Source organism: Lithobates pipiens, unplaced genomic scaffold (assembly GCF_037356315.1).
Source record: "Lithobates pipiens isolate NorthernLeopardFrog02 unplaced genomic scaffold, aLitPip1_a1.2 Scaffold_35, whole genome shotgun sequence".
NCBI classification, from domain to species: Eukaryota; Metazoa; Chordata; class Amphibia; order Anura; family Ranidae; genus Lithobates; species Lithobates pipiens.
This window is the reverse complement of record NW_027507811.1, coordinates 25,885,072-25,905,956: the sequence shown is the minus strand read 5'-3', so window position 1 is coordinate 25,905,956 and position 20,885 is coordinate 25,885,072. Positions and strand designations below refer to the sequence as shown.

General features: G+C 46.4%; 3 protein-coding genes across 13 annotated transcripts in view; 1 reads left to right on the top strand and 2 right to left on the bottom strand.

Annotated features, from left to right (window-relative positions):
- The window catches only part of LOC143956229 (uncharacterized), a 146,715-nt gene that overhangs the window by 7,598 nt on the left and 118,232 nt on the right, over positions 1–20,885 (bottom strand). The window contains exons 1-3 of one of the 2 annotated variants that reach the window (XM_077466404.1): positions 1,668–2,184; positions 433–544; positions 119–304 (exon numbers count right to left, since the gene is read on the bottom strand). The exons of the other annotated variant lie outside the window; for it this stretch is intronic. Of the exons in view, the coding sequence (XP_077322530.1) occupies positions 119–304; positions 433–522 (276 nt within the window). The 5' untranslated portion in view covers positions 523–544; positions 1,668–2,184. Of the gene's footprint in view, positions 1–118; positions 305–432; positions 545–1,667; positions 2,185–20,885 lie in introns of those variants that run through there. 2 annotated transcript variants of the gene reach the window in all.
- The window catches only part of LOC143956201 (uncharacterized), a 51,342-nt gene that overhangs the window by 16,468 nt on the left and 13,989 nt on the right, over positions 1–20,885 (top strand). Inside the window, exons 1-4 of one of the 4 annotated variants that reach the window (XM_077466362.1) lie at positions 14,454–14,487; positions 14,716–14,876; positions 15,298–15,420; positions 15,507–15,630. In XM_077466362.1, the coding sequence (XP_077322488.1) occupies positions 14,733–14,876; positions 15,298–15,420; positions 15,507–15,630 (391 nt within the window). In that variant the 5' untranslated portion in view covers positions 14,454–14,487; positions 14,716–14,732. Of the gene's footprint in view, positions 1–14,453; positions 14,488–14,510; positions 14,877–15,297; positions 15,421–15,506; positions 15,631–20,885 lie in introns of those variants that run through there. The other 3 variants (XM_077466361.1, XM_077466360.1, XM_077466363.1) reach the window with 3 other exon arrangements.
- LOC143956257 (uncharacterized) overlaps positions 6,432–20,885 on the bottom strand; it is a 167,414-nt gene continuing 152,960 nt past the window's right edge. Inside the window, exons 1-4 of one of the 7 annotated variants that reach the window (XM_077466455.1) lie at positions 13,788–14,208; positions 12,369–12,426; positions 12,180–12,282; positions 6,432–8,072 (exon numbers count right to left, since the gene is read on the bottom strand). In XM_077466455.1, the coding sequence (XP_077322581.1) occupies positions 6,658–8,072; positions 12,180–12,183 (1,419 nt within the window). In that variant the 5' untranslated portion in view covers positions 12,184–12,282; positions 12,369–12,426; positions 13,788–14,208 and the 3' untranslated portion in view covers positions 6,432–6,657. Of the gene's footprint in view, positions 8,073–12,179; positions 12,427–13,787; positions 14,209–20,885 lie in introns of those variants that run through there. The other 6 variants (XM_077466456.1, XM_077466454.1, XM_077466458.1 and 3 more) reach the window with 6 other exon arrangements.

The window sequence follows — 20,885 nt, the reverse complement described above, 5'->3', positions numbered from 1 at the left end:
CACTAATTGCATATCCCTGCCTTATAGGAACCTGACACACACAATGATACAGTCACCATCCAGACACATCCCTTGTCTGTTACTGGATAATGTCCCAGAATTCCCAGGAACCACTCACCTCCTCTGTCAGCAGCTTAGTGATTATGTTAATAACTTCTAGAATCTTCTTGTTATTCCCAAGAATTATGGATTGAGATGGTGGCTCCATAACGTGGTTCTGGCTCTGTTTCCATATTCCTGACACACAGGGGTGGTTGTTCTGTGACATGTACTCATCAGATGTCTCCCTCACCAGTCTGTAGACCTTTTTTGAAAACAGATAAGAGTGATGTCATGTGACCTCCCAGAATCCTCCTCACCTCTCCGATCAGGTCTGTGTTTTATTAATAGAGATAAGAGTGATGTCATGTGACCTCCCAGAATCCTCCTCACCTCTCCTGTCAAAAGGTAGATGATTTCCAGAGTAAGGTTTAATATCTTCTCAGTCACGTGCCTCTGATCCTCATCCATCACGAGCACCATAAACACACGTTTCCAAGGGACTCTACAAAGAGAAACATACTTACGTTTTCACATTCATATTATAGATGCTGTAAACGGTCTCAAAGGCATCAATAGAGGAGTACCTGACTAGGACCAAAGTTTGGAGCCTGAAGATATAAATGCTTGCAGTTTCAAAAGGACAAACTCAACGCACAAATACTTCTTGGGCAAAAGACAATTTTCTAGGCATTTACAGACACCGATCAATGGATGCCTCTCTACCTCCATCATTACTTCCTCTTATGCTCACCACCAGGACTTCTCCAGAGCCTCTTCCATCCCCTGGAATTCTGTAACCCTCCCACAACTCTGCCCCGAGCTACATTCCCAACCTCACATCAAAATAAGACCCCTACCGTCCTCTCCACTCCTTCTCAAGACCTCCTCCTCTCTAGCTCCCTCATCACCTCCTCCCATACTCATTTTTAGGACTTCTCCAGAGCCTCTCCCATTCTCTGGAACTCCCTTACATTCTATCTGCCTTTAGACAATCCCCAAAAGCTCATCTTTTCGGGAGGACCTATCCCGCCTCCACCCAATAGACTGAACTTCTACTTTCTTCATCAGCTTATTCCTAACAGTCATCCATCTCTCATTGAGAGGACTTGGAACTTTCCTGGGTGATTTGGAATTTGCAAATCACCTACCTACGCATAACTGTGGCCTATTTTCAGGAAGCACTGGAGCTTGGAGGTTTATAAGTTGTTCTGTCCATTGCTCATTGGTTCAGAAATCTACCATGACATCTACATCCCTGACCTCTCTAAACAACTTCACCAAAACTGTCCTCTCTGCTCCTCTCAAGACTTTCTCCTCTCTAGCTCCCTCATTACTTCCTCCTATGCTCACCACCAGGACTTCTCCAGAGCCTCTTCCATCCCCTGGAATTCTGTAACCCTCCCACAACTCTGCCCCTAGCTACATCCCCAACCTCACATCAAAATATGACCCAAACCGACAGTTTGATACCCCCCGACTTATTGGGTCAGAAAGCGCGAAAACGATCAGACCTGCTTCATCGGTCGAACTGCATATCTGTCCACCTGCCTCTAACAACAAACCCCAATGACAAAGGTCAGCATTTAAAGTTTTATCATAGCAATCATATAAAAGAAGTACATTACCTCTTCCAGGATTGGCAGAGCACAAAGCCAGCACATCAGTCCTTTAAATAAAAATATATATTTGACTGCATCAGAGGAGGGGATACTGGAGGTGCAGGGGATTCTGGGAAGGACAGAGCAAGAAGGCAATGTTAGGGAACTCTGGGAGCTGTAGTCCTGCATCCAGGTAAAACAGCATCCTTTGACAACTACCAGTTGGACTACAACAAAATGGCTGCCATAGTCGTACAGCCTACTAATAATATGAATATTCTGATAATAATTACTCATACACCGTTCTAAAGTAACTAATTTTATGTGAGAATATCTTTAATTTACGTGAAATGTTGTGAGCTACAACAAAATGGCCGCAGCGCTGGGCTACCTCTGCTGTGTGAGGGTTCTATTGCCAAGAATGGGCAGGTGGTTGCTATTGGGTGGAACGCAAAGGGAGGAAGTAGCGTGCGGAATGTTCCGTCAGAGTAGGCGACCCGTCGAAATTGGTAACGGAAGTGACGTTACGGTGCCGCCATCTTGCTACACCCCGCACACCTTCACTGTAAGGATACACTAAGAAGGGGGCCACCGGACATCTTGTTACACCCACCGGAGTTTTGCATTTGACACTTATTTATATCAGTAAACGGAGTTTATAAGGTGAAATTCAGTATTTAGAAATCCGTTGGATTGTTTACATGTTGAATTATAAAAACAGCGGTGTTCTGTCAGATTAGCAAACCTCTGAGATCAGCGGGTTTGGCGCTGCTTTTATAATTAAACATTTAAACAGTCCGTCGGATTTCTAAATACTACATTTCACCTTAAAAAGCGGGGTTCCACCCTAAAGTGGAACTTCCGCTGATCGGAACCCTCCCCCCCTCCGGTGTCACAATTGGCACCTTTCAGGGGGGAGGGGGGGTGCAGATACCTGTCTAAGACAGGTATTTACACCCACTTCCGGGCATAGACTCCCACGGGAGTCTATGCCTCTTCCTGTCCCTGCGTGCTGTCTGCTGGGACACACACGGGTCCCAGAGACAGCGCAGACAATTCCTATTGCGTTGCGCGACTCGCGCATGCGCAGTAGGGAAACGGAAAGTGAAGCCGCTTCGCTTCACTTCCTGATTCCCTCACCTAGAATGGTGGCGGCAGCAGCCGAGAGCCAAGCGATCGATCAGCCTCGGCTGCCGGCATCGCTGGACCCCGGGACATGTGAGTGTTCATTTATTATAAGTCAGCAGCTGCAGTATTTGTAGCTGCTGGCTTTTAATATTTTTTTCCGCAGTGCAGTCCCGCTTTATGAACTCAGTTTACTGTTAAAGCGGTTCTGCACCTTTAAAAATAAATATTAAAAGCCAGCAGCTACAAATATTGCAGCTGCTGACTTTTAATAAATTCACACTTATCTGTCCCAGGGTCCAGCAATGTCGGTGGCAGATGACGAGCGATTGCTCGTCTCTCTGCTGCCCCCGCCGCCATCATCTGTCAGGGAATCGGGAAGTGAAGCATTGCGGCTTCACTGCCCGGTTCCCTACTGCGCATGCGCGAGTCGCGCTGCGCTTCTGTACTGGTCCCCGCTGTGTCCTGGGAAGGGAACTGTGTGTTTCCCAGAACACAACTGGGGGGGGGGGCGGCGGGGGGGCGGGGCATCTGCGGCGGTCTGTCCCGGAAGTGGGTGCAGATACCTGGATTATCCAGGTAACTGCACCCCCCCTCCCCCCCGAAAGGTGCCGATTGTGGCACCAGAGGGGGGGAGGGATCACATGAGCGGAACTTCCACTTTAGGTTGGAGAATCGCTTTAAAAATAAGTCTGAAATGCAAAACTCCGGTGGGTGTAACAAGATGTCCTCTTGCTTCCTTCTCACTTTATCCTTACTGTGGACGAGTGCGGGGTGAAGCAAGATGGCAGCGACTTCATGTCAGGTGGAACGCACAACCAGGAAGTAGCGTGCAGAGTTTTCCGGCTAGGTGGAACGCACAACACGGAAGTAGCGTGCGGAATATTTCAGCCAGGTGGAATGCACAACCAGGAAGTGGTGTGAGGATGAAGGAGATATCGAAGTTCCTGGCACTGCACTTTTTGGAGTGGGGACATATTTACATTTTTTAGGGCATAGCCGAGTTTACTAATGAATTATAATATTGTTATATTTAATTTTCATTGAAAATACTATTACCTAAGAAGACATTACTCTTAAAGGGGAAGCAGACCCAGCTAGAGTTTGAATTATTGCAGTGCTTACCTTGAAGTTTTTTTTTAGGTCATTGCTGTTCCATATTTCCTTCATTTATATTGCATATATGGAATTCTAGAGCCGACCTCTAGTGGCCCCCACACTGACAACAAAATAACACTATCGGCTGTGGCCTCTGCAGAGCTTCTGCCGTTGGAGACATTGATCGGCTTCAAAAAAGGTATGTATAGCGATTTCATCTTTACAGGGCTAGTATAGGTTAGTGTTAGATCCTGGATGTCTGTAGAAGTAGCGATTTTAGTGTTAGGGTGGACTTCCACTTTAATTCTTCTAGCACACAAGGATGGAAGCCATCTTGGTCAGGTTCTTTATCTATTGTAAATCGCAACTGGGGAAAACTTAAAGTGGTTGTAAACCCTTACAAACCACTTTGACCTACAGGTAAGCCTAGATTAAGACTTACCTGTAGGTCCAAGAAATATCTCCTAAACCTATACGGTTTAGGAGATATTTACAAAAAGACAGCCACCTCTGTCTACGGCGCATGCACCATAGACAGCGGCGCACAGGCGCACTGGACAGGCCGCAGATCAAGGCAATATTCTGCTCGTGCCGGCTCCCGTGCGCATGCGCGGGCGTGACGTCATCACGGCTCTGGCGAATCACATCGCCGGAGCAGCGAGACCCGGAAGTCACTCCAGGATACATGGCAGCGGCGAACATGAAGACGGAGGACCACTTTGGGGGCTTCGTTCTCAGGTAAGTTATTCATAATGAGCTAGTATGCTATTAAAAAAAAAAAAAAGCCTTTACTTCCTCTTTAAAACCCTGCAGTGGGGGGCCACGGCACTACAGGGGTTAAGTGTTTGCTAGGTTTAGGGAGAGCTGAGGAGGGTGTATTACTTACCTTGCACATGGCTCCGACGCTAATCTCTGCTTTCCCCCACTCATGGCTGTGGTCCCTTGGCATCATCACTTACAATGCAGGGCTCTGTTATAACCCTTTATTATATGTGGACTTAATTCTTTTAGAACACAAGGATGGAAGCAATCTGGGCCAGGTGCTTCATCTATCATAAAGCCAAACTCAGGGAAAGAGAAAACATAAAACTTTTCAGTGCGGCCCAAGGCACTGCAAGGGTTAAATGATCGCTGGGTCTAGGGGGAAACCGAGGAGGATGCATTAATTACCTTACACCTGCTCTGGTGCTAACCGCTGCTCTCCTCTGCTCTGAGGGGTTGGTGGTATCATCATTTACAAAGCAGGGAAAATAACCCTTCATTATATGTGGACTTAATTCTTCTAGTACACAAGGATGGAAGTAAATAACCTTTCATTATATGTGGACGTAATTTTTGTAACACATAAGGATAGAAGAAAATAACCCTTCATTATACGTGGACTTAATTCCTCTAGTACACAAAGATGGAAGCAAATAATCCTTCATTATATGTGGACTTAAAGCGGGAGTCCGCCGGGACTCAGCGTTTTTTTTTTTTTTTAAAGTCAGCAGCTACAAATACTGCAGCTGCTGACTTTTAAAATAGTGACACTTACCTGTCCAGCGTGCCCGCGATGTCGGCACCCGAAGCCGATCTCTAGATCGACACTCGAGTTCTGCCGCCGCCATCTTGGGTATGGGAATCAGGAAATGGAGCCTTTCGGCTTCATTTCCCGGTTCCCTACTGCGCATGCGCGAGCCGCGCTGCGCAATGAGGACGGTCCCCGCTGCCTCTGGGATCTGTGTGTTTCCCAGCAGGCAGCGGGGCACTTGCGGAAGGGGGCGGGCACTTGCGGAAAGGGGCGTAATGTACGCCCCTTTCCGCAGAGAGCTAGCCCGGAAGTGGGTGCAGTTACCTGGATTATCCAGGTAACTGCACCCCCCTCCCCCCTGAAAGGTGCCAATTGTGGCGCCGGAGGGGGGGAGGAATCCGATGAGCGGAAGGTCCATTTTAGGGTGGACCTCCGCTTTAATTCTTCCAGCACACAAGGATGGACGCAAACAACCCTTCATTTTATGTGGACTTAATTCTTGTAGCACACAAGGAGGAAGCAAATAACCCTTCATTATATGTGGACGTAATTTTTGTAACACATAAGGATAGAAGAAAATAACCCTTCATTATACGTGGACTTAATTCTTCTAGTACACGAAGATGGAAGCAAATAATCCTTCATTATATGTGGACTTAATTCTTCCAGCACACAAGGATGGACGCAAACAACCCTTCATTTTATGTGGACTTAATTCTTGTAGCACACAAGGATGGAAGCAAATAACCCTTCATTATATGTGGACCAAATTCTTCTAGCACACAAGGATGGAGACAAATAACCCTTCATTGTAAGTGGAGGAGGTAGGCGTGTGACCGCGGCCAGGAGCACCTTAGAGAAAAAGCTTCTTGGGAGCATTTGTATGGATAGAGGGAGCCTATAGGAGCTCAGACTACAGTAGGTATTATTCCTTATCCCTGTACCCCAAGACTTAATGAGCAGTTAACTCTTGCAGTGTGTGTTTTTAGGGGGACAGAACATAAATTAAGTCTTCCTGCATCACAGTTTTTTTTAATTAAATAAGAAGAAATACATTAATTGTGTATGTTTTTAATTAAATACTCAGATGTATCAGATACAGCATTATTGATGTAAGTACCCAGCGGAACAACATTCTCACAAATAGGACACCTAAAATGTGATTTTTCTTCATCTTCTTCGGGATCAACAGTCTCTTTATATGTCTACTGTGATGAATTTGGTTATTCTTTGACTTTAGCTAGTGATATGGGAATTGGTTCATCCCCCGCGCCAAGTCTCTCACTTGATGAGCGAGGTCTCTAATAAGTGGGCTTTCTGGTGTATATGGAGGTGGGTGCTGCGGGAAAAGCATTTCCCACATTCGGAACAAGAAAAGGGTCGTTCTCCGGTGTGGGTCCTCTGGTGGCTGATCAGCACCGACTTCTGGTTGAAGGATCTCCCGCACTGTGAACAGGAAAAAGGCTTCTCTCCAGAATGGATTCTCTGGTGAACGGTGAGGTGCGTGCTGCGGGCAAAGCTCTTCCCACACTCGCAGCACATGTAGGGCTTCTCCCCAGAATGAGTCCGCCGGTGTTTGCCCAGGGAAGTCTTCTGGGCGAAGCATTTCCCGCATTCAGAACAAGAGAAAGGCTTCTCACCTGTGTGAATGCGCTGGTGTTTGACGAGCAGCGAATTCTGGTTGAAGCACTTCCCGCATTCCGGGCAAGAGAAAGGCTTCTCGCCCGTGTGAATGCGCTGGTGCCGGACGAAGGGGGACTTGCTGGTGAAATATTTGCTGCAGACGGGACAGGAATAAGGCTTCTCCCCCGTGTGGGACCTCTGATGGATGACGAGGAGCGACTTCTGCCCGAAGCCCTTCCTGCAGTCCTGGCACACAAAGGGCTTTTCTCCTGTGTGCGTACGGTGGTGCAGAATGAGGTTGGTGCTGCTGGTAAAGCTCTTCCCACAAGTATAGCAGCTGTACGGCTTCTCCCCCGAGTGAGTCCTCACGTGTTTGATGAGCGACGACTGCTGGGCAAAACATTTGCCGCAGTCCCGGCACGAGTACGGTTTCTCCCCTGTGTGAACGCGCTGGTGCGTTATCAGAAGGGACTTCAGAGGGAAGGACTTCTTGCAATCGGGGCACATGAAGGGCTTGGGCCTGGTGTGGATACGCTGATGTTTCACCAGCTGTGTTTTTTTGGCAAAACACTTCCCACACTCCAAACAGATCAGGGAGTGAGGCCCTTTGTACACCAGCTGGTGTTTGAGGAGGTCGGAGCTACTGCCGAAGCTTTTCTTGCACCCGTCACAGTTGAAGCTCTTTGTCTCCTGGGCTGAGGAGGAACTTTTAGCTTCTTCCCATACACTCCCTTCTTCAGCATCAGCGGACCATGTCACTGTTTGTATATTGAGCTGTAAAGGATCCCCCTCATCTTCTGAAAACGATTCCTTCTTAATACAGATAGATAAATAGTCTGTCTCATGACCGTCCTCATCAGACTCATCCTTAATATGACCAAAAAACTTAGGAGCCTCTGGGACCTTAACATTGCCAGGCAAGTGACTATCCGACGGGTCCTCGTCAGAGTCGGACTCCCTCTTGATTTTAACCATTGGGTAGTCTAGTTCTTCATTGAGGTCCCCATCTAAGGGGTTGTCCTCCTGCTTAACATCACTGGTTGCTTGCTGTTTCTGCTTGCCTTCATCCACATCTGTTGGAAATAAATATATAAGGGTTAGAATCACACTATAGCCACTTGCCGACCACAATACGTATATACAGTATCTCACAAAAAGTGAGTACACCCCTCACATTTTTGTAAATATTTTCTTCTATCTTTTCATGTGACAACACTGAAGAAATGACACTTTGCTCCAATGTAAAGTAGTGAGTGTACAGCTTGTATAACAGTGTAAATTTGCTGTCCCCTCAAAATAACTCAACACACAGCCATTAATGTCTAAACCGCTGGCAACAAAAGTGAGTACACCCCTAAGTGAAAATGTCCAAATTGGGCCCAAAGTGTCACTATTTTGTGTGGCCACCATTATTTTCCCACACTGCCTTAACCCTCTTGGGCATGGAGTTCACCAGAGCTTCACAGGTTGCCACTGGAGTCCTCTTCCCCTCCTCCATGATGACATCACAGAGCTGGTGGATGCTGGAGACCTTGCGCTCCTCCACCTTCTGTTTGAGGATACCCCACAGATACTCAATAGGGTTTAGGTCTGGAGACATGCTTGGCCAGTCCATCACCTTTACCCTCGGCTTCTTTAGCAAGGCAGTGGTCATCTTGGAGGTATGTTTGGGGCTGTTATCATGTTGGAATACTGCCCTGCGGCCCAGTCTCTGAAGGGAGAGGATCATGCTCTGCTTCAGTATGTCACAGTACATGTTGGCATTCATGGTTCCCTCAATGATCTGTAGCTTCCCAGTGTCGGCAGCACTCATGCAGCCCCAGACCATGACACCCCCACCACCATGGTTTACTGTAGGCAAGACACACTTGTCTTTGTACTCCTCACCTGGTTGCCACCACACACGCTTGACACCATCTGAACCAAATACATTTATCTTGGTCTCATTAGACCACAGGACATGGTTCCAGTAATCCATGTCCTTAGTCTGCTTGTCTTCAACAAACAGTTTGTGGACTTTCTTGTGCATCATCTTTAGAAGAGGCTTCCTTCTGGGACGACAGTCATACAGACCAATTTGATGCAGCGTGCGGCATATGGTCTGAGCACTGACAGGCTGACCCCCCCCCCACCCCCTCAACCTCTGCAGCAATGCTGGCAGCACTCATACGTCTATTTCCCAAAGACAACCTCTGGCTATGACGCTGAGCACGTTCACTCAACTTCTTTGGTCGACCATGACGAGGCCTGTTCTGAGTGGAACCTGTCCTGTTTAACTGCTGTATGGTCTTGGCCACCGTGCTGCAGCTCAGTTTCAGGGTCTTGGCAATCTTCTTATAGTCTAGGCCATCTTTATGTAGAGCAAAGATTCTTTTTTTCAGATCCTCAGAGAGTTCTTTGCCATGACGTGCCATGTTGAACTTCCACTTTTAAAACGCCCCCATCCCTACATGAATGCATACATATGTAAACGATGTTTGCCCCGCAAATGTGCGGTATTACCACAAACGTTAGAGCAAGAGCGATAAGTCTAGCGCTAGACCTCCTCTGTAACTCAGTGTAAACAGGTAACATGCACATATTTTTAAAACGTCTCCTATGGAGATTTTGAAGTATCGTTGTTTGTCACCATTCCACGAGCGTGTGCAATTTTAAAGCGTGACATGTTAGGTATCTATTCACTCGGTGTGACGTTATCTTTTATATTTTATCCAAAAAAAAATGGGTTATATATTGTTTTTTTCTGCATTAAAATTCATTAAAGTGTATTTTTCCAAATAAAATTGCTTTGAAAAAATGCTGCACAAATACCGTGTGACATAAAACATCACAGCAATCGCCATTTTATTCTATAGGGTCTCTGCTAAATAAAAAATATATAATGCTTGGGGGTTTTAAGTAATTTTCTAGCAGAAAATACAGATTTTTACTTAGTCAGGTGGCGTCCCAATACTTTTGACAATATAGTGTATGTTACTGTATAGAGAAAATTTAGAAACATAAATGCCTAAGCTACATCTTAATAAAATACATTATGTCTCCAATTCTGCCTGATAAACAGCGGTGCCCTTCCTCAGAAGTGAGGGTGCCTACCTCAAAACTGTACATGTCTACCAAGATGGCGGCCTCCATACTTAGGCACATTGAAGAATAAGGCTTGGTAATTGGGGACAGATAAGCTGATCAAAGGCAATACTGGGGACTCATTCTTCGTTCTCTACTTGCCTATTTTAAGCACAGTCTTCAGTTTCTTTTAAGTCCCAATTTGCATACAGAGGGATTCATTTACTTGCTTAGAAGTCTTTGGCCCAGGCCCACCCTGCAGGTGATCTGGTCCAATTCATTTCCTAATTCAACACAATATTTCCGATCCTTTTCACTTAGTGTGCTATGGAGGTCCACCAAGCCTCAGATGACGTTATGGTCTGCACTCCAGTTGGCTTATATATTCACTTTATTTACAGCTCCTGTCCCTCAGCCTGCCTCCGGTCCTGCCTACCCTTGCCAGCCCTGCACTGATCGGGGCTCCCAGGCCCCAAAAGGAGGTGTAGCCTAATTTGCAAAATACAACCTTAGGTATTCTAGGTGAAGACCACACACCAGACATCTCCAAGAGCTTGAGAGATAGAAAGCAGCCTCCGTCCCAGGTCCTCCCAAAAGGCTATGCCCCCATCTGATGCATTTTGGCCTGCTCTCTGGGCTTAGTCATATAGGACTAAGCCCCAGGGGCAACAGCCATGCCACCTGATGCGTTTTGTCCTGCCCCCTACCTGGTATATGCTTAGTGGAGCACTTCTCCAAGAAGAGCTGATGGCGTGGCTCCATAAGTCCGACAAAAAAATATGGAGGCAGGTATGTATGTTATTCGAATGCAGTATGACAGGTTCTAGGTGAAGACCACACACCAGACATCTCCAAGAGCTTGAGAGATAGAAGGCAGCCTCAGTCCCAGCTCCTCCCAATAGGCTATGCCCCCCATGCATTTCGGCCTGCCCTCTGGGCTTAGTCATATAGGACTAAGCCCTAGGGGCGAGGGCCACGCCAACTGGCGTGTTTTGTCTTGCCCCCTACCTGGTATATACTTAGTGGAGCACTGCTCCAAGAAGCGCTGATGGCGTGGCTCCATAAGTCCCACAAAAAAATATGGAGGCAGGTATGTATGTTAATCAAATGCAGCATTACAGGTTCTAGGTGAACACCGCACACCAGACAGCTCCAAGTGTTTGAAAAATAGAAAGTGGCCTCAGCCCAGACTCCTCACAATAGGCCACACTCCCTGATGCGTTTTGCCCTGCCCTCGGGGCTTAGTCATAAAGGTCTATGACTAAGCCCCAGGAGCGGTGGCCACGCCCCCACTGACGTGTTTTGCCCTGCTTCCTACCTGGTATATGCTTAGAACGCCGCTCCAAGAAGCGCAGATGGTGCGTCCACATCAAATATGGGGCAGGCATGTATGCTAATTCACTGCAGTATGACAGATTCTAGGTGAACACTGCACACCAGACAGTTCCGAGTGCTTGAGAGATAGAAAGAGGCCTCGGCCCAATCTCCTCTCTGTAGGCCATGCCACTGACACATTTTGCCCTGCCTTCGGGGCTTAGTCATAGAAGACACCCCAGGATGGGTCCACGACTAAGCCCCAGGGGTGGGAGCCATGCCCCCTGATGCGTTTTATTCTGTCCTCAGGGCTAAGTCATAGAAGACACCCCAGGATGGGGCGAAAAAACGCATTGGAGGAGTGGCTCATTTGGAGAAGTCAGGGTTGAGGCCGCTTTCTATCACTCAAGCACTTGGAGCTGTCTGGTGTCAGAGTCACATCATCAGCACGTGGCGCGGCACTCCACTAAAGCATATACCAGGTTGCAAAGTACAATCTGTTGACTTGTCTGCGAAGGTTCTGATGTATCCAGGTCATGATATATCTAGTAGTAGTTGGTCCCATTCAGTTGGACCCCATCTGTAATGTAGGAGATGTTTTGTAGCCTCTCCAGTCCTCAGAGCTGAAGAAGTGGTTTTGAGAAGCTTCAAAAAGGTCTTCAACATTACAGAACAAGTCCAGTTGAATGTGACCAACTAATACTAGATATCCTCTTGACTTCACCCCCCATGCCAATGATCTTCCACCCCTGCCATGTATTACCTTCCAGTGTACAGAAAATCAAAACTAAACCTTGACCTACCCATTGGTGTGAGAGGCAGTTGGTTCTTCGTCCTGGTGCCTTTCTGGAACGCCTTCTGTTCTTCTAATATATTCTGTATTCAGAGAGGAGGCACCATGACTTCCTGACACACACAATGATACAGTCACCATCCAGACCCATTCCTTGTCTGTCACTGGATAATGTCCCAGAATTCCCGGCACCGCTCACCTCTCCTGTCAGCAGATCAATGATCTTGTTGGTAACTTCCAGGATCTTCTGGTTCTTTCTGTCAGGAGTCAAGGAATAAAGAGGAACTGACATGGGAATCTGTCCACCACCAGATGTTTCCCTCACTACTACACAATCGTGAACTAAAAATAATTTCCCAGCTTGAGTATCAATTGCTTTATACAACAGCCAAAAGGTTTTCCTAGAAGAAAATGAGGGTGTCATGTGACCTCCCAGAATCCTCCTCACCTCTCCCGTCAGGTCTGTGTTTTATTAATAGAGATAAGAGCGATGTCATGTGACCTCCCAGAATCCTCCTCACCTCTCCGGTCAGGTCTGTGTTTTATTAATAGAGATAAGAGTGATGTCATGTGACCTCCCAGAATCCTCCTCACCTCTCCGGTCAGCTCTGTGTTTTATTAATAAAGATAAGAGTGATGTCATGTGACCTCCCAGAATCCTCCTCACCTCTCCGATCAGGTCTGTGTTTTATTAACTGCTTGCATACGATGCATTTCGGCACAATGGCGCGGTTGTGCAAATGGGCGTACCTGTACGTCCCCTTTAAGACACGGCCTTGTGGGCACGTGCCGCGTACTTCCGCGAGCGTGCCTGTGGACTCGATGTCCTCTAAACAAGGCATTTCCCTGTTCTGCCTAGCATCACTGGGAGCAGTGATCTCTATCATGTTGTAGTGAGCCCTTCCCCCCCACAGTTAGAATCACTCCCTAGGGCACACTTAACCCCTTGATCACCCCCTAGTGTTTAACCCCTTCCGTGCCAGTGTTATTTACAAAGCAATCAGTGCATTTTGATAGCACTGATCGCAGTATAAATGTCACTGGTCCCAAAATAGTGTCAAAAGTGTCTGCTGCAATGTCGCAGTCATGATAAAAATCGCAGATCGCCGCCATTACTAATAAAAAAATAATAATAATAAAAAAGCCATAAATCTATATCCTATTTTGTAGGCGATAATATAACTTTTGCACAAAACAAATCAATATGCGCTTATTGCGATTTTTTTTTTTTTACCAAAAATATGTAGAAGAATACATAATGGGCCTAAACTAAGAAAAAAAAAATTTTAAGATATTTTTTGGGGATATTTATTATAGCAAAAAGTAAAAAAAAATGTTTTTTCTCAAAATGTACGGTCTTTTTTTGTTTATAGTGCAAAAAATAAAAAACACAGAGGTGATCAAATCCCACCAAAAGAAAGCTTTATTCATGGGAAAAAATAAAGACGAGAATTTTGTTCAGGTGCAGCGTCGCACAACCGCGCAATTGTCAGTTAAAGCGACGCAGTGCCGAATCGCAAAAAGCGCTCTGGTCAGGAAGGGGGTAAAATCTTCCGGGGGCTGAAGCGGTTAATAGAGATAAGAGCAATGTCACGTGATCACCCAGAATCCTCCTCACCTCTCCGGTCAGCAGGTGGATGATCTCCGGGGCGAGGCGTATAATATTCTTCTCTGTCGTGTGACTCCATTCTATCTCCATGCTCAGTCGCTGATCCTTTGGCTCCCTGTTGGGGTGTCGCCGTTGAATGGAACCCCCATGGCACACCAGAATATACAGATCACAAAGAGGTCTATAAATGGAGGATACAGCAAAGAGACACATACAGCAAAAATAAGAATATCTTATATAAGGAAATGACAATATCTCAAAGCTGTCCTATGGGAATCATGTTCAGTGAATTATAACAAAATGACACCAGACTGTGCAACACATAACAGAAAAAATGATAACTAGCACCCTCCCTCCTTCTCCTACTTGCAGCTCACAACACTCTCCCCACTTTCCCAGCTCCACCCAGCTATAACAGGCACTTCCGGGTTCTTGCGTTCCACCAGCCTGCCTCCTCTTTTCCTGCTTCCAGTCCTGCGCTCAGCAGCCCCATCTAGCGGCCCTTTTTTTGCTAACTGCACCGCTTTTTTCCTTTTGTGATTCTCAGTGAGGACTCGTGCGCCCCTGGTGGGCGGTAGTGGAAGCGCCCAGCAATAACACACACAGGGAAAGGGAGAGGGCTGGAACGCAGAACCAGGAAGTCTGGTGAAACGCAAAAAGACAGGAAATGACAGTGTGAAAGCAGGAAGTGGATGTGGTTAAGAGAAATGTAGGAGCATTGTTGTTGGGTGTAGGGTTGTTGTTCTTTTTTAATTTTTTTTTAAAGGCAGGAGTGTTTTTGTGTAATGTTTTGTATTTGGTAGCCTTATATCACTGATATTTAATATAATAATTATGTCACTTATGCAGTGTGATACTATACATCCAAGTGTCATCCTCAGATATATTGTCTGTGATTTTAATGGTCATTTTTTGTATTTTTATTCCCGATGTGAAGTTTTCCCAGCTCAGGCCATGGGGAAACGCCGGGTGGTCGTGAGACAAGATTCGCCCAGGTCATCCGCTGGTCTATTGAAGATGGAGATGGGTGACAGTAGTGAGCTGGCTGAGAGGGTACTAAACCTGACCATGAAGATCATCTACCTGCTGACCGGAGAGGTGAGGAGGATTCTGGGAGGTCACATGACATCACTCTTATCTCTTTTAATAAAACACAGACCTGACCGGAGCATTGAGGAGGATTTTGGGAGATCACATGACATCACTCTTATCTCTATTAATAAAACACAGACCTGACCGGAGAGGTGAGGAGGATTCTGGGAGGTCACATGACATCACTCTTATCTCTATTAATAAAACACAGACCTGACCGGAGAGGTGAGGAGGATTCTGGGAGGTCACATGACATCACTCTTATCTCTATTAATAAAACACAGACCTGACCGGAGAGGTAAGGAGGTTTCTGGGAGGTCACATGACATCACTCATCTCTTTTATTAATATGCAGACCTGACCAGAGAGGTGAGGAGGATTCTGGGAGGATCATATGAGTATGACATCCCTCTTGCTGTTTCAACAGATATTCATCAAGTCTGGTGACCATGTAACAATCAAAGTGCCTCCACCTCATCTCTTGATACCCAAGAAAAAGGATAAGATCCTAGAAGTCACCCAGAAGATCATTGATCTGTTGACAGGAGAGGTGAGCGGTGGTGGGAATTCTGGGACATTATCCAGTAACAGACAAGGGATGTGTCTGGATGGTGACTGTATCATTGTGTGTGTCAGGTTCCTATAAGGTGTCAGGATGTCACTGTCTATTTCTCCATGGAGGAGTGGGAGTATATAGAGGAAAACAAGGATCTCTACAAGGATGTCACGATGAAGAACCAACCGCCCCTCACATCACCGGGTATGTTGTCATTTATTTTTTATTGACAGAGAAGCAGTTATGAAAAATCCCTTGACAGTAGACGTGGTCTCACCCAAGGCACAGTGTCCATGTTACACCTTCATTTTCACCAGAGCATCACAGAAGTAGTGACGGATCAGTGACCTTAGTTTCCCACAGCCTACTTTTCTGCGAGTTGTCACAAGTCACAGCCCTCAGGATTGCCCTCAGCCCTCAGAATGGCTACTAGATGGAGACTGGTCTGTGGCATTAAATCTGATCAAATTAGAGGCTGAGGTCAAGGTAGGTAAGAATTAAAGCAGAGGACAAGGCAGACGGCACGCAGGGGTTTGAGGCAAGGAGGAGCAGAGTCAGCAGCAAGGGCAGAAGATACAGGTAGACTTAGTCTGGGTCAGTAACAAGCAAGGCAATGAAATGTCAGTTGCAGGAACAAGGTAGTTAACAAGAAGTTACAGCACCAACTACCATAAGAGAATTACTCTAAATGTCCTCCTCGGCATGTGTGCACGCCCAGCATCAGGGATGCAAGGCAATGCATGCTAACGCATGCATGTGCACCGACATGCCCACGTAGTCAGAAGGCCACAACCCAGTGCAATAACCTGCACATGGACCCCCCGCCAAAGGCAGCTTCTGGCTTCTCAGGGTGTGTATGATGGAAGGCTTTAACCAACCTGGTTGAGTGGACGTTACTTGAAGGTTCCCACAAATTCTCCTCCAAACTGAACCTGACTAGTTGATAAGGTACTAAAGACGCCTTGATGACTTTTTGGAATTCACAATCACCTCAACTCCAAATTCCTCACTGCCATCTACAAGGATGGGAGGAGGCAGAGGAGGTGACCTCCCAGGAAATAGATCTGGAGATACTGGCTACAAACATGGTACACAGGGTGGACATATGATGGGTCTGGATTAATGACCCTTTGGATCGGAAACAGGCAATGAAATCCAGGACCCAACTTCTTCTGCCCTTGTACACACGGTCGGACATTCCGACGGAAAATGTCTGATCGGACCGTGTTGTCGGATAATCTGACTGTGTGTGGGCTCCAGCGGACTGTTTCCGTCGGAATATCCGACGGACAAAGTTTTATAGCTGGGCTATAAAACTTTCCGACAATATGATCCGATCGGACTTTGTCCGATTGTGTGTAGAGAATTCCGATCGGACAAAGTGCCACGCATGCTCAGATCAAATTCCTAGACCAAAGCTATTGGCTACTAGCCTGAACGTAGTCCCGTCGTAATGAAATAACGTCATCACGTTCTGAACGATCGGATTTTCCGACAACTTTGTCCAACCGTGTGTATGCAACAGTTTTGGACAAAATCCATCGGCCAAAATCCGTCAGACAAAATCCAACGGATTTGGTTGTCAGAATGTTCGACCGTGTGTACAAGGGCTTAGAGAGGCACTGCAGTTTCAGTTTGGTGGTGGAAACCAAATAGAATATACCTAAGATAGTACTCCAGAATTTTGTTTGTCCTCTCCTTTGGTTCGAAGATGGTACCCCAAAAATGAAGAAAAGTTCATCTGCAACTTCCTACAGAATGTTTGCCAGAACTTTGAGGTGAACTGCTCTCCTCTTTGAGAAACAATATCGTCAGCAACACCATGGAGCCTAATGGAGTTATTTAATGAAGACCTCCATTGTGGCAGTGGCAGAAGATGTTTCCTTTACAGGGACGATTTAAGCCATCTTGATAAGCCTATCAACAACCACATAAATAGGATTACATCCTCCAGACATGGCAAAGTCTACGGTAAAAACGATATACTCCAGAGACGGGTTGTAATTGCCAAGGGCCTTAGTAAACCTCATGGTTTAGCTCTATTGCTCTTGTACCAGGTGCAAGTTGAACAGAAAGAGACAACCAACTTGCAATGCTTGACATAATTAGGCCATCAGAAGGTCCGCTGTACTAATTCCTGAATCCTGCAGACCAGGAAGTGGCCAGATTGGGGCGGATCTGAGGTCAGACACCCAAAGAGCCTTCAGGACATCAGAGGTCATACACCCGAAGAGCCTTCAGGACATTTAAGGTCATACACCTGCAAAGCCTTCAGGACATCTGAGGTCATACACATTAAGAGCCTTCAGGACGTTAGTCTTGCTTTCTTACATCAACAAGCCATTAGACAGATGGAGGTATATTTTAGAATCAAGTATGAATTTAGGAGCTCCTTCACCTGAGCCATAAGATTGGGTTGCATCATCAGGTGGTTCTTTGCATACAGAATGGTGTCGGAAGAGGCAGGAGCAGAATCGTCTAAAATAGTCAGAAACTACATAGCAGTCAGTATTGTTGAAACAATCAATACTTTGGTCAAAAGTTTTCTTTATCAGTGCAGAAAGTGTGAGGGTCAAAAATATGTAACACGCAGTGCAGTGGTCAGGAGTACTGTATGTAACACACAGTGCAGAGGTCAGGAATATGTTACCCATAGTACAGAGGTCAGGAATATGTTATACGTAGTGCAGAAATCAGAAATATGTTAAACATAGTCCCAGAGGTCAGGGGTATGTAACACATAATGCAGAGGTCAGGATTATGTTACACATAGTGCAGCGGTCAGGAGTATGGAACATTCAGTGCAGAGGTCTGGAGAATGTAACACACAGTGCAGAGGTCTTGAAAATGTAACACATAATGCAGAGGTCAGGAATATGTTACACATAGTGCAGAGGTCGGAAATATGTTACTGATAGTGCAGAGGTCAGGAGTATGTAACACACTGTACAGAGGTTAGGACTTTGTAACACACAGTGCAAAGGTCAAGAGCTTGTAACACACAGGTGCAAAGATCAGGAGTATTTAAAGCGGAGGTCCTCCCTAAAATGGACCTTCCGCTCATCGGAATCCTCCCCCCTCCGGCGCCACAATTGGCACCTTTCAGGGGGGAGGGGGGTGCAGTTACCTGGATAATCCAGGTAACTGCACCCACTTCCGGGATAGCTCTCTGCGGAAAGGGGCGTAGATTACGCCCCTTTCCGCAAGTGCCCGCCCTCTTCCGCAAGTGCCCCGCTGCCTGCTGGGAAACACACAGATCCCAGAGGCAGCGGGGACCGTCCTTATTGCGCAGCGCGGCTCGCGCATGCGCAGTAGGGAACCGGGAAATGAAGCCGAAAGGCTCCATTTCCTGATTCCCATACCCAAGATGGCGGCGGCAGCACCCGAGTGACGATCTAGAGATCGGCTTCGGGTGCCGACATCGCGGGCGCGCTGGACAGGTAAGTGTCGCTATTTTAAAAGTCAGCAGCTGCAGTATTTGTAGCTGCTGGCTTTTTAAAAAAAAAAAAAACGCGGAGTCCCGGCGGACTCCCGCTTTAACAACACACTGTACAGAGGTCAGGAATGTGTATCATACAATGCAGAGGTCAGGAGTATGTAACACACAGTGCAGAGATGGGTTGTTTCTGACATCCTAGGGGACCTAGTTAGAAAATCACCTTGTTTTTCAGAATTGAACTCAACTTCCTGCATATAATCTGGTAGATCAGCAGAGCCAATCTTGGAAGTTTATTTTTCGGTTCTCCATTAACTGAGGACATGCTTTCCTGTAGGTGGTTGCATCAATCTTCTAAAGTCTGATGATGACCTTAGTTTTTGCCCTCTGCCTTAGTGAGTTGGTAAAGATATCCTTTAGATGCAGAAAAAAATATATAGAGACTACATCAACTTTATTTGACCAATGTACTGTGCAAAAAGTTTAATTATTTATTTCTATCAATTTCCAAAATGCAAAGTGAGCGAACAGAAGAAACATCAAAGTCAAACCAATATTTGGTGTCACCACCCTTTGGCTTCAAACCAGCATCAATTCTTACACTTGCAAAAAAGTCCGGGATTTTGTAGGATTAGAGTCAGGCGTATGATTAACCAATTATATCAAGCAGGTGCTAATGGTCATCAATTTCATAGGTTGGTTGAAACAGTCATTAACTGAAACTGAAACCATGTAAGAGGCTTAAAGCTGGGTGAGGAACAGCCAAACTCTGCTACTATGGTGAGGTTGTGGAAGACAGTTACATGTCACAGGTCAAACACCATGACAACACTAGCACAGCAACAAGACACAAGGTAGGTATACTACACCAGCAAGGTCTCTCCCAGGCAAAGATTTCAAGGCAGACTGGGGTTTCAATATGTTCTGTTTAAGCTCTTTTGAAGAAACACAAAGAAATGGGCAACGTTGAGGACTGTAAATGCAGTGGTTGGCCAAGGAAACTTAATTCCGCAGATGAAAGACACATCGTGCTTACTTCCCTTTGGCATCGGAAGATGTCCAACAGTGCCATCAGCACTGAACTGGCAGAAACCAGTGGGACTCATCAGTAGACAGTATACCCATCTACTGTCTGGAGAAGTCTGGCCAGAAGTGATCTTCATGGAAGAATTGTGGCCAAAAAAACCAAACCTCCGACATGGAAACAAGACTCAGTGGCTCAACTATGCAGGAAAACGTAGGAACTGAGGTGCAGAAAAATGCCAGCAGGTGCTCTGGACTGATGGGTCAAAATATAAAATATTTTGCTGTAGCAGGAGGCAGTTTGTTGGCGAAGGGTCTGGGAAGTATACAATCATGAGTGTCTGCAGCCAACTGTGAAGCATGGTGGAGGTTCTGTGCAAGTTTTGGGCTGCATTTCTGCAAATGGAGTTGGAGATTTGGTCAGGATCAATGATGTCTTCAATAGTGAGAAATACAGACAAATACTTATTGTTAGGATGTTGATAGTCTAGGGGTAGATTAACCCTCGATACCTCTTAATAAGGTATGGCTTTCAATCCCCACAGGCCTGTGAGAATAACCCATTGAGACACTGACACAAGACAATGGCAAGGCCTCTCAGAGCAATCTAAGGCCGCGTACACACGCGCGGACTGTTGGCCCAACTTTGTCCGTCCAACAGTTTGAGCGAACAGTCCGCTCAAACTTAGCATGGACGGACATGGCCACACACGACGAACGAACAGTTTGCTGAAACCGTGCGCGATGACGTGAACGGCGCGTACGACGGGACGCAAAATACGACGTCCTATACACTGCATTATAACTTTCGGCTTGAAAATCCTTTCTGAGCATGCGCGGAACTTAGTTTGACGAACAAGCCTACACACGGGCGGACTGTTCGTTGAAACAAGGTTTCAGCGGACAGTTTTTCGGAATTTCCGTAAAACCTTGTCCGTCCAACTGTCCGCTGAAACTGTCCGCTGAAAGCCCACACACGAGCGGACTGTCCGCCCAAACA